Source organism: Moschus berezovskii, chromosome 18 (assembly GCF_049115385.1).
Source record: "Moschus berezovskii isolate FMDL1 chromosome 18, NW_MosBer_1.0, whole genome shotgun sequence".
NCBI classification, from domain to species: Eukaryota; Metazoa; Chordata; class Mammalia; order Artiodactyla; family Moschidae; genus Moschus; species Moschus berezovskii.
The window spans coordinates 41,698,788-41,712,088 of record NC_142477.1 but is presented as its reverse complement, the minus strand read 5'-3'; the positions used below and the strand labels follow the sequence as shown (position 1 = coordinate 41,712,088).

Sequence of the window (13,301 nt, the reverse complement as noted above, 5' to 3'; positions counted from 1 at the left end):
TTTTACTCATACAGAATGTATGGCTACCAGTGTTCATAGTTTTCAAGTGCAAACATGGAAAATTAATTTTTTAAATGAAAATCTTTATAACATATTTTTTACGAAGAGATTATTTATAGTTTTGAAGGAATTATGTGAAGCTTTTCCTTGTGGGTTTTTTTTTGTTTTTTGTTTTTGAGAAACCAATTTTGGATGGTTTCACTCATTTATTCAAATAATATTTGTTAGTAAGAAAAAGATAAGATATGAAATCACACCACCAAACGTGAACTCAAGCATTTGTCAAGACTAGGACTTCACACGCTGTATTCCTTCCACAAAATTGTTAATAGATGTTCAAATTAAATAAATAAATATGAAAACTGTTATACAGTTCCACATTTCATTAATTCTATGACAAAATATTTCACATTTTAAAATTCTGAACTTAGGATGCATTGTAACATTGTTGGCACATCAAAGTTTAAATCAAGCTAGTTTACTTTCTTGGTAGTATATAATTAATGATGGTATCTCACAATTCATCACATCACAAGTTCAATAAATAAAGTAGAGCTTCTTCAAAAATCATGATGTATATTTGCATATCAAAAGATTCAAGAAATTCTGTTGAAAAGACAAAAGATTAGGAAATTAGGACTTTAGGATTCATGGGCTCTGAACTAGATTACTCCTCTCTGCTGTCAAGAAACCACTGTACTATTCAGGATATTAATTATGAAAACATCACATAATATTGGTTTGCTATTTTTTTTATTCATGAAGCTATTTCTAAACTGTTTTCTTGTTTATAGCAGGTAATGTCTACTCCAAGTTTATAGACAGCAAGTACCATGAAGTCAAAAAAAAGGAAAGAAAATGTTTTTCTCACAAGTACAACCTACCACCACTACTAACCCTTCTCTCTCTTGCTATTTTAAGCCTGCAGAGAACCATCAGAATAATTGCACAAAGCAGAGAGGGAAATAACTTCTGTCTAGTAAGCAGAACACCAGAATACCCCATAAAAAACACATAGCACCTAGCATGTCACATACATAAGTGGTGTTTGATTTCCAGTCACTTCTTCAAATCTTCCACAGAGTTCCCAAGGTCAACAGATCACTGCCATTCTCTCCTGGCCCCTGAACACGTGCTTATCTGTTCTTTGATGGTTCTGTCTGACCTCTGCAATTTCCCCCAGCCCCTCCTATAAGAACCCTCACCAGAAATAACATTCACCCTCCACTTCTAGTTCAAACCTGTAAATGTTGGTAATAAGCAGGTTAGCAGGTAGTGGACCTAGTCTTTCAAAACTGCATTCCTTAAGGAGTTCCTGAATAGTAAGAAGCTGGTTGTGATTTTTTTTCCCGTTTGCAGCTAACAGGCCCTATTCAAGTCATCCATCAAGCAAAAGCTTGCTGTGACGTCAAAGGAGGAAAGAATGAACTGAGCTTCAAGCAAGGAGAAAATATTGAAATAATTCGCATCACAGACAACCCTGAAGGAAAATGGCTGGGCAGAACAGCCAGGGGGTCATGTGAGTGCATATTTTTCTAAGACTTCAAAGTGTTTTCTTTTGAGCCAATCTTAATGTGAAAATTCTTCCAAAGCTAGTCATAAGCATTAAGTTGGGAGTATGTTACAGAGTAGACAAAAATAGGAAGATTTTAAATGACAAGCAGAGCTCCATCTTCACCTCATATGTGTAATATTTTTAGTTGGGAAAAAATGTAAATATAATATCCCAAGGAAGAGCAAAGAGTATTAGGTTCTTCATTGATGTTAAAAAGCAAAAATGTTTCTTCTGAATCACTTTAGAACCTTGAAAACAGACTCTAGACTTACCCCAAAGCACAACATCATGAGACTTTGACAAAGCACAGTGAAGCATGTGTCAACAAGTCTTTAAGTCAGAATTGCAAGCAAAGAAATAAAGGGAAGATTTAAAAAGAAAGTGTACAATCGATATTTTTTCACAACTCTATGATATTTAAACTACAGTTATCTGAACATAAATTGTTCCCCTTTTGGTAGATGGCTATATTAAAACAACAGCTGTAGAGATTGACTATGACTCCTTGAAACGGAAAAAAGGCTGTCTCGCTGCTCTTTCATCAAGACCTTTTGAAGATGACCAGGAAGTGTACGATGACGTTGCAGAGCAGGAAAATGTGAGCAGGTATATGTAAAAACAAATTGGAAAGCAAATCAAACTATCTCTTTGTCAGAGACTGTGGGTTTTAAGATGCTAGAATTTTACTTTCCTAATTTCCTACTACTTTCTATCACTAAATTAAATTACCGTTTACAATCACTTCAATATGGATGATAACTCATTTGAAACTCTACAGTCTTTCATTTTACTCTTTGGCTATTTGTGTTAAATACTACTTGAAAGTAATGGGCCATTGGCAGATGTGTTGTCAATCCAAAATACTGTTTTGCAATATTCATTCTGATTTGACTTTAAGGATATGCCTAGAATACATATGACTTTGTAAAATATGAAGCGTGAGATATAAAAGTTAGCTCTAAAAATACAAAATATTTTTCTCTGAAATCTGAGTCTTTTTTTTTTTTGAAATCTAAGTCTTAATATATTTGTCATTGTTATTTGAAAATATAACAAATAGAAATGCTTTTTTATGACAACTTTGCTCTTTAAGAGTAAAAATGTAAAAGCTCAATCCGCTATGATCCTTAGCAATCAACTAAGGGTTTAACTTTCCATTGGACCTTGTAACCTTCCCCGGAAAAATTACAGGACCATCTTTCTGGGGCAGAGGGACAGATCAAGACATCCTTTCTAGAGGAACCAAAGGGGAGGGCAAGCTTCTCTCTCGTGCTTCCCTTCTCCGTCTCCAACTCCCTTTACAGTGCCTCCTCTCTGTCTCTTTCTCCTAGCTCTGATCTTCCTTGTTCTTTCTTTTTCTTCCTTTTCTGTTTTCCTTTCATTCCTTCATTCCTCCAATATCTCCCTTTCCTGGTGGAGCCATAATCCCTTTAAACTGAAGGAAAGGAGAAGGAAAATCTCCAACCCAGTGAAGAATCCTCATTTTTCTATTCCCACTTTGTGAAACAGGGAAACCTCCCCACATGATCTATGCAAGATCTTCATTGAGAAAAAAATGTGTCTGCATTCTTTATAACTCAAATTTCAAAGTAAAAAATGTTTTTATTATTAAACATTCTAAAAATGTAAAAAGATCAAAATAGAAATACATTAATATTTATTAATACTAATAGTTATGAAACATATAAAGAATTCAATTTCCCTTTTATTAAATAGAAGATTCCTTTTCTGCTACATGTTTACTAACTGGAGATGTCTTATAGAGTTGTGTTATGTATGGTGGTGGTGGTTTAGTCACTAAGTTGTGTGACTGAGCTTATGGCATCAGTTAAACTTATATTGCTTTCTGGCAGTTCATCATTCTAAAATGACTGATAGCAATGCTGTCTTAACATATTATGATCATAAATTATGCAATACATATCAAAACATGTCATGTATGCACTGGAGTTTACAGATTGTAAATTGACCTTAGTAATAAGAGACACTTTGACCTACTTCGAAGTTAGCAAATGTCAAATTTGATGTCAGAGTTCCAAATGGCCATATTCTGAGAGTTACAGAGTTTTCTGGACATGAGTGTGTCTTACCATGTATATTATCAGCATATATACCTTATGTTGGGCTTCCCTGGTGGCTCAGATGGCAGAGTCTGCCTGAGATCCCCTGGAGAAGGAAATGGCAACACACTCCAGTGTTCTTGCCTGGAGAATCCCAGGGACAGGGGAGCTTGGTGGGCTGCCATCTATGGGGTCGCACAGAGTCAGACATGACTGAAGCAACTTAGCAGCAGCAGCAGCAGTGAGATATATATATATATATATTCACACTGATTAAATACTCAAAAAATATAAATAAATCCACTAAAAAGGGATGATATACTTAAAATGAAACATTATTTTCATAACAGGTGACTGTTTCCCAAAACTAATGCTATTACCTTTTCCATTTTAACTAGTCTGTACATACCACAGGGCCTCCCAGATGGTTCAGCAGGTAAGAATCCACCTGCCAATGCAGGAGACCCAGGTTTGATCCCTGGGTCGGGAAGATCCCCTGGAGAAGGAAATGACAACCCACTCCAGTATTCTTGCCTGGGGAGTCCCATGAACAGAAGAGCCTGGCATGTTATATTCAGTCCTGGCATGTTAAGTCGGACACAACTTAGTGACTAAACCACCACCACCATACATACCACAACTCTATAAGACATCTCCAGTTAGTAAACATGTAGCAGAAAAGGAATCTTCTATTTAATAAAATGGGGTTAGAGGAAGTGTATAGCTTTAGTGATTAATATTTTAAACAAGTATAGCACCACAATATTTACTAGCATCTATCTCCTCTTTATGCATATTTAATAGGAAAATAGAAGAAGAGACATCACTTCTACACAAGTTGTTTTGTTTCTGTTTTTTTTTTTTTTTGAAACTACAGCTGCTGCTGGCAGAGATCTTATAACAGAACATGCTTTGTCCTTAGTAGAACAAGGAAAGATGCTGAGTATAGCCGGCAGCTTGTCCAGGCAAGAATAAGAGAAAGCACCAGCCTCTCCTCTCCCTCCCCCATATACCTCCTGGCTCCTATCAGGAAGTTCTTGACCAGCTCTTTCCCAATTTTTCCAGGGTTAGGAGAACCAACTGTATACCTCACACTCAGAGCAGACAGGAGGCTTAAAAAGCACAGGTCCTGGCAGCTATTCTTCTCCCTTTCTTTTCAATGAAGCAGCTTTTTGTAATAAAAATGAAAAGTTGAACAAAAGGAAATTACAAGTGCAAATACCACTCCTTCGTCATATAAAAAACTTTTCTTCTAGATGTGTTTCCCAACCTTTTTCCTGCCATTTATCCTGTCCTCTTTCTCTTTCCTGGTCTTTTCTCACACTCTCCTTTCCTTCCCTCTAGCTCATCAGATCAATGGTTTATATTCCAAAGAAAAAATGAAGAATTGCTCTAGAAATCAAATAATATATAGTGGCTTTGTTCCTGATTGTGATCACCCAATTCTTTGGAAATTGGGTATGAAATCTCCAAGGTGGAATATGTTGTATTTGCCAGAAGTGGCAGCCAACCCAAATTTGCAGTTTTTCTCATAATTCTAAATGCTTGCTTCATGCTCAGAGGAAAGTATTGAAGACAGTGAGTGTGAAAATCGTTTGTAAGCAAGTACCAAATATACTTAAGCTTCATAAAAAATCACTTCTATTTGTATATTAAGACATTTATAGCATGTTTTTCTCCGAAGTTCCATTAGTGAAAGTACTTTTTACTTCTAGATTAGCAGTAGACTTTAAAGTCGTTCTGACTTTAAGGTTAAGGATCACATATGATGTATAAATATACTATATGGTTGTAATATCAGATATCTGTTCTTGATTATCTAAAAGGCAAAAATGATGACACAGAGGGCACAGCGAGGTGTAGTCAAAATGATATCATCCATACAGGAAAGCAGGACTCTGAGATTCTTATTTCATTTTTTCAATTAATCAAAAGTGGACATGGTCATATCACTTCATTTATCAGAGCCTCAATTTTTTTTTCTGCAAAATGAACTAGATGACTTCCTTTGCTTTCATATAATTCACAATTTAGTGGGGAAATGGGCAAGAAAACAATTATAAAAGAGGGGAGGTATAGAATGTTAGAGAAAGAGAGATTTAGAGAATTAAGAGCCACACTCTACAAAGGCCCCACGAATAGGATTTCAAATTTTTTTTTAAGTTTTCCCTTTGTAAAAAATGTAATGCTATTGGACTAAGAGTTAAATGCTGTAATTATAAGATATTGAGGGGAAATTGAATTTAATTCTGTAACGGTTCTAGAATAATACTCTCTTTTTTTAATAAGTCCATCTATGGAGTGATGTAATACTATATAATCTGAAAATTGCCTTATGGTAAAATGCTAGAAACAAACACTATCATTGTTTAGAAAACTTTATGGAGTACTGAATCTCACTTGATTCTTATTAGTTTTGTTTTGTTTTTTGTTTTGTTACTACTCATCTGTTACAATAAGGAACAATTTTTTTTCCTTTTCACAAATAACATCTAATAACCTTTTTCTAATTAAAAAGTAGCTGATTTACAAGATTATATTAGTTTCAGGTATACAAGTGACTCAATGTTTTTATAAGTTATATTCCATTTAAAGTCATTATAAAATATTGACTCTATTCTCTAAACTGTACAATATATCCTCACAGCTTATTTATTTTATACATGGTAGTTTGTACTAAACACCCACCCCCACCCCAACACTGGTAACCAGTAGTTTGTTCTCCATATCTGTGTCTCTTTTCCTTTTGTAATATTTATCCATTTGTTTTAGTTTTTAGATTCCACATGTAAGTGACAACATACAGTATTTGTCTGTTTGACTTATTACACTAAATAAAATAAACCCGCAGGTCCACTGGTACTGTTGCAAATAGCAAAATCTCATTCTTCTTTTATGGCTGAATAACATTGCATCGTGTATATACACTACGTCTTCTTTATCTACTCATCTGTTGGTGGACATTTAGGTTGTTTTTATATCTTGACAATTGTAAATAACATCCTGATAACTGTTGACTGGAATGTTATTTTTTCTCTCATTTAACTGCTCAATATGTACTTCCTTTCCTGATAGCTAAATAATTAATATATCAGTTAATGTCTACTCTTTTTCTCCTAGCCACAGTCAGAGTGGAAGTGGAGGTAAGCTACACGCTTTTATCAGTTTCTAAAGTCTTTGACGTTCTTGTGTATATTAATGACAAAATGCTCTTGTTTGCAAATAATGAGGAGGATCTTAATATGGTAGAAAGAACACTTGACTGGGAATCAATGACATGGAGTCCAGTCCTGGCCACTGAGTGACCCTGAGCAAGTCGCTTCTTTCTTCCACGTTAAAGGTCATGGGGTGACTCCACTTCCGGTGTGCCCAGGGCAGTCTTGATTTGTGTCAGTTGTCTGACACAGTTTCTAGTAGTATCCCCCTTCACTTTCAGAAATGTCCCTATTTGGATGATACCTTACATAGTTACCGTAGCTATGACTCCTAAAGACTTCTCATTATCCCATCAACAAAGTAAGGGTTGCTAATACCTGGAAGTGCTGAAATTCTCATCTTAAAAATGTAATTTCAACTTTATTGTACATATTTTTACAAAGAAGGTAGTCAGTAAACATTTGTTAAATAAATATTTGTCAAATAGCAAACATAGGATAACAAATCAAGCAAGGGTTTAACTTTTAAAATATTACTTTGATGAAATGAAATAAAGAAATGAAAAAGTCACCTTCCGTTCTTTTCTTTGTCCCAGCTCCCATCAGTGCTTACAGAGTCACTTTTCATTTGCTTTCCTTTACTTACATCTTGATCAATGCTTTTTTCTGAATGTCTCCTTAGTATTAAGTTTTTCTTATCAACTTTTCCCTTCTTTTTCCACAATAAATTTTAACTCCATCCTCTGCTTAATTTTACTTTTTCTCAGTTATTTCTCCCACTCTGTCACCTCCAATGCACAGCACTCTATATCATCCCTCATATTTTTACAGTTTACTCCTAGGAATTCCTTATAAAATAATGTTAAAAGTTAATTTACCTCTGTGTAAGAGTGGGAAAATAAAGCTATTTTAAGTTAAATAATTGATACGAAAATAAGATGTTTTCTGCATCTTATTTCTGCATAAGACATTTATTATCAAATTTTGAGTGAGCATTTGTGACCAAATTACAAAATTAACAGATTTTTTTTCCCCCTGATTCACATGAAGGGATGTTCCCACCTCCCCCAGATGATGATATTTATGATGGGATAGAAGAGGAGGATGCTGCTGATGGGTAAGAATAATCAGCTTAATTGCCTCTTTGAAAAGTATATATACTGAAACTGTCACTAGTTTTGATTTCTAGTTAGAATAAAAAGCAGAAAGTAGCATTCCCTGTTTAATTAACAGCAATGGCAAATGAGTAATTGTAATTATACCACACTTCAAATGAAGTGGTATATTGTTTGGAATATACCACTTGGAACCTTGACAACTATGTCAAAAGGCGTGAAATGGAAAAGGGATAAGGGTTACAAGTATTCAAACTTTTCCCAATCATTTATTTGTCAATCAGTACTTCATTTCTGTGACAATCTCTGGAAAGTTTATAATTGCATGGCTAGCCTTCATGTGCTGTGCTGTGCTTGGTCGCTCAGTCGTGTCCAACTCTTTGTGATCCCATGGACTGTAGCCTGCGAGACTTCTCTGTCCATGGGGATTCTCCAGGCAAGAATACCGGAGCAGGTTGCCATGCCCTCCTCCAGGGGATCTTCCCAACCCAGGAATTGAACCCAGGTCTCCTGCATCGCAGGTGGATTCTTTACCATCTGAGCCACCAGGGGAGCCCTTATATAATAATCATAGTTGTAAGCAATCCAGATAAATTGAGATCATATGTTTATCTGTGGCTGTATGTGGCAATATTGAAAACATAATCCTTTAGGTGTTTAAACTTTTGAAGTGGTGAATTTTAAAATTTAAATACGTATTTTAAAATTTTAATCTAATAACAACTTACTTTTAATCAAAGCAAAGCTAAATTGATGTTTAAAACTTTTGACTTGTTTAAGAAATTACCAAATAGGAGAAAATAGCTTGCCTACTATTTACCTAGTCGCAGCAGTATTCAAAGACCATGACTTAACAAACTTAATAGCTTCATCTTGTTCAGTACAATAAGTAGCTTACAGCCTGAATGATCAACACAGTATAATTATAAAAAACCTGATCAATGCCTGCATGCTCCAAAGCTCCACGCTACAGGTTGAAGAGAAGAGTAACACCTGGTCCTGGGGGATTTTGAAGATGTTAAAGGGAAAAGATGACAAAAAGAAAAGTATACGAGAGAAACCTAAAGACTCTGAGTCAGACAATGATGAAGGTTCATCGTAAGAGTCAACCAACCACCAAATCCAGTGCACAATAACTACACTAATAATTTAATCAAATGCTACTAATATTTTATAACCGATAACCAAATTCTGACAGTCTTAAGAAATTTTAATGTGTTTTTCCATTAGTCATTCTAGTCTCATTTATTGTGTCACTTTTAAACTCGTGCATTTACATAAAATCATCATATACATCAAAAATGTATTTTGTTTTCCATTCAAACATGCACAGACACACACACACATGCATACACTCACCTTCCAAAAAGGTCCTTGTAGGACCTTTTTTTAAGCTGTAAATCACATCTAAAAGGTCAGAATTCCAACACTACATTTTATTATATAATATTTAATACTGACTATTCAAAATATACATTCTCTTTTAAAAGTTAATTTATAGAGAAAAAAGGACAAAATTTGGAATTTCTTTTCTCTAAGTACAGTATCTAAAGTCTTTGTAACTTTCACAATAATGATATATTAATTCCACTTGAATTACATGTTTGTCCCATACTAAAATTATTCTAAGTATCTTCAGTTTGTATAAATAAGACTAAAGCATACATTTTATCTTTCTATACAAAAATAATCCTTTAGTATAAGTTCCACGTGTATAAATTTGAAGGACCTTAAGTACCCGCAAAAGTTTTGTTGTTTTGTATATGCTAATAGACTCACCACACTTTAACAGAAGTCTTTATAAGATGTCAATTACATAGAATTCCTAACTTTAAATCCTTTTGTGAGACACTAAAACAACACTCAATAAACGAGATACTTAAAATCATAAGTAAACGTAGCAAATCTTCTCTTCCTGTATCATTACTCAAATGTAGTCCTCACTTAGAAATAAAAGCAAATATTTCTTTTTGCTCAATAACACACCAGCTAATTCTGATTTTAAATCACTTTTACTAATGACCTCTCACACTTTAGTGTAACTGTGCTCCCTTCTTCCAGTTATGTGTATATGTGTGTTTAAAGTTCAGAAAGTAATAAAAAAACAAAGGTCTTTTTTTGTTGCAACTAAAAGTCACCCAATCCTGATTTCAAATCACTTCTGTTAATAAGTTCTCACTCTCTAGTTTCAGTGGATATTCCTCTCTTATTCACCATTCTTCTGTTTGGGGATATATTTGTACATATTATCAAACAATATTATGTCATACTATGATCTTCATATGACCATACAATATTATGGTCATATGAAGATTCCTGTGACTTTTGTTGATTTTGACTCTACATTTCTAATCTTTGAGTCAAACAAACAGTTTTCATCTGGAGCTACATTGCAATGACTCTGAAATATTTAGACCATTTCATTTACTCTGGTATGATAATAGGCCCAAACTTCATAGAACAAATTCGAAAATATTGGTCCAATGGCTGTGAGAAAAATAAACCACTGGTTGTCATGATTCTTGATTTGTTTGGCCAATACCAGAGTTCACAAAAAGTCTTGCTAAATTCCAAATTAATTGACAAAAACTTGGGACTCAGCAGAGAAATGGAGGATGAGAAAGGAATAATACTCAACATATTAATTAGCCTTTCTAAGCCTCAAGGCTGTTACTTATTCATGCCTTTCCGAAATAAAAGACCCAATTTCTGTATTTATATTGGTCTGATTATAATTATGTTCTCATTTTCTTTCCAGTTTCCCTTCTCCTCCAAATCAAGTAGGTAAGTAATAAAAACTAAGTTAATATATTTTATATCTCACTTCTTACAGATAGAGTAGCAGAAGCGATTGCTTTAATCACACTATCCGAATTAAATCCTGACTCTGAAAATAATAAATTGTGTAACTTTGTCAAGTAACTGCACCTGGGATGGTCTCAGTTTCTCAATAGTAAAATAGTGGGAAAAGGAAATTTTTAACTTTCAGTGATTTTTAAACAGTTCTTCCAGTCACAGGATCACTATGGAGAAAGGGACAAATGAGTAGAGATGGGCCACAACAGTCCTCATGGATCCCACCCCAATTTAGTCAGAGTTTGATGTACTAGATTTCTGCAAAAAGACTTCTAAACACGTGCCACACTATGTGCAACCAAGATCCTTCTGAATCTAAATTTCTTTGATTTTTATAAATGTATAATTTATATTGTCTTTGGAAATTTTTCCACTGCTAAATGTAAAATAGTTTTTTCTTTGTACAATTTTGATCATCTTATTTTTAACCCCTGCTGAGACTTAAAGGATTTTTCTTAAATTTTCTTTGAATAAAATAAAATGTCTTGCAAGAATATTCAGAGGCTTTCAAAAAGTTTATTTTAATTTATAAATAAATTGAAAAAGCAAACCAAACACAAAGATAATGTATTCTTCCAGACTGTTTATCTGACTTTGTTTTCATTTAACAATTTGAAAATATGTAAGGCTCTAGCTCAAACTGATTAATAATTGATGATGAACTTATATCTTAACTTATAATTTTTAAAAAGTACTCAAGAAAGTTAGCTCCACAAAGAATAGGTATAAAATGGAACAAATGTGATCAGTTAAGTAAAAAATGTGTTGCTTGTTTTGATTTTCTTTTGTCTTTATTAATTATGTCTTAAGTGCATGTGTATGGAACAGTAATTTTTCCTCTTCCAAATATCAATGATACGTCATTATATTTTATATATTTATTCTAGATTGTTCAGGTAGCTGAATAAGTTTTTATACTGTGAAAGTTAATATGAGTGCAAGGAAAATATGCACATATAAATACAGCATGTATATGTGTGTACATATATACAGAAAAAGGGGGAGTTAAAGGAAATCAAATTCTTGCCACTATTAGAGAGCATTTTAAACTTCCTGTGCTAATCATTCCTTAAAACATTTGTACTCCTTTCAAGCCATCTCTTCAGCTTAATTTGCTGTGGGGCAACTTAATAGGTGCAGAAAGGAAGCAGCACGCCTCCTAACTTTAATAACAAGAAGTCTAGAAGGAAGAAAAGTGTCTACAGATTGGAAAAATCCTTGAGGCAGTTAAGGTCATAGCCACTTTTCCACCAATACTGATTCTCAAAACCTTCGGGTATCACAAGCACCTTTTATTTTCAGGTAGTGCCACAGGTAGTATTACTATAAGGTAAAAGTTAATGAAGAACAGATCAGTGAGTAAAAAAGAGTTATAGACAAATCAATAGATAAGTAGATAGATACATAGACAAAGACATAGCCATATAAGTAAAATGATAGCTATTATCATAGCACCCCAAGGTAAGTTTCTTGAGTACTTTTTAAATATCTTTACCTGCTGCCGATGGCCAGTAATATTGACTTGTTTGTCAGCAATCAACTGATCCTGCCATTCATCATACTTGTGGATCTTCAAATAATCTCAGTCACTACTTGAGGGTTTTTTCCTGATAACAGTAGTTAAAATCATTGTCACTGTTGTTGATGCTGAGGGAATTTTAACACCCGCATCAAGGAAGAGAAAAATCTTTCCCCTTTAAAGAATAGGTGATGCATCCAGGAGAAATGTACAGAGACCTAGGGGAAAATTATTTTGTTGTCCTCAAAACAATCTTTATATTAAAAACATCATTGAATGCGCATATCAAAATGTCCACTAACAGTGTTTCACCATTTGCTATTCTGTCTTTTGTTAGACATGGGAGATGAAGTTTATGATGATGTGGATGCCTCTGATTTCCCTCCTCCCCCAATAGAGATAAGGTAATTAAAATGTTCTCATTACAGTGAAGTAATGAAAATCAGACAGTTCAAGAACACTCAATTGGATAAAACCCCAGTGGGGTGCGTTTGTACCATGTGCCATCCTGTTGGCTCTGTTCTCGGCTCCCTGATCCCAGCTCTGACGTCTCTGCCAGGTTTGTGAATGGATGGATAGCCCAGGTCCTCCTCCTCTCTCTCTCCCCTCCCCCACTTTTCTCCCTTCCCCTCCCCGCTTCCCCAGTGGTCCTTCTGGTCCCCTGGTCATCCTCTGCCCTGTGACTCACCAATGTCTACGTTCATTTATTCTCTCATTCATTGGGAAAATATCTGAAATCCTGGTAGCAATTGATCTCACTAATTCATCCCCTCCCTTTATTTTTACTTTTTCCCAAACATTGTTTGTCTTGAGGACATTGCTTAATTTGTATCTCAAATCCTAACCCACCTGCTTCAAGCCTCCTCCGTCCTTCTCAAGAAGATTGTTTCTTTTTGTGAAAAAAAAAAAAAAAAATGAGAGCAAGATTTGTATTTTGAAAGGACTTTTTTAAAAGTTATGTCGTATTTTTACAAAAGCATCAGATTCTCAAAAGTTCCATTCAAACTAACAACAACAACAAAAGCAGTCAACAGTGAATAG

At 34.4% G+C, this 13,301-nt stretch overlaps 1 protein-coding gene across 4 annotated transcripts in view; it reads left to right on the top strand.

The window, feature by feature from the left end:
• The window catches only part of FYB1 (FYN binding protein 1), a 181,505-nt gene that overhangs the window by 151,722 nt on the left and 16,482 nt on the right, over window positions 1-13,301 (top strand). For 3 of the 4 annotated variants that reach the window (XM_055422135.2, XM_055422136.2, XM_055422137.2), the window contains exons 8-14: window positions 1,360-1,519; window positions 2,017-2,161; window positions 6,736-6,758; window positions 7,821-7,887; window positions 8,846-8,983; window positions 10,644-10,669; window positions 12,598-12,664. In XM_055422135.2, coding sequence (XP_055278110.2) covers window positions 1,360-1,519; window positions 2,017-2,161; window positions 6,736-6,758; window positions 7,821-7,887; window positions 8,846-8,983; window positions 10,644-10,669; window positions 12,598-12,664 — 626 coding nt within the window. The remainder of the gene's footprint in view (window positions 1-1,359; window positions 1,520-2,016; window positions 2,162-6,735; window positions 6,759-7,820; window positions 7,888-8,845; window positions 8,984-10,643; window positions 10,670-12,597; window positions 12,665-13,301) is intronic. The other variant, XM_088827663.1, reaches the window with a different exon arrangement.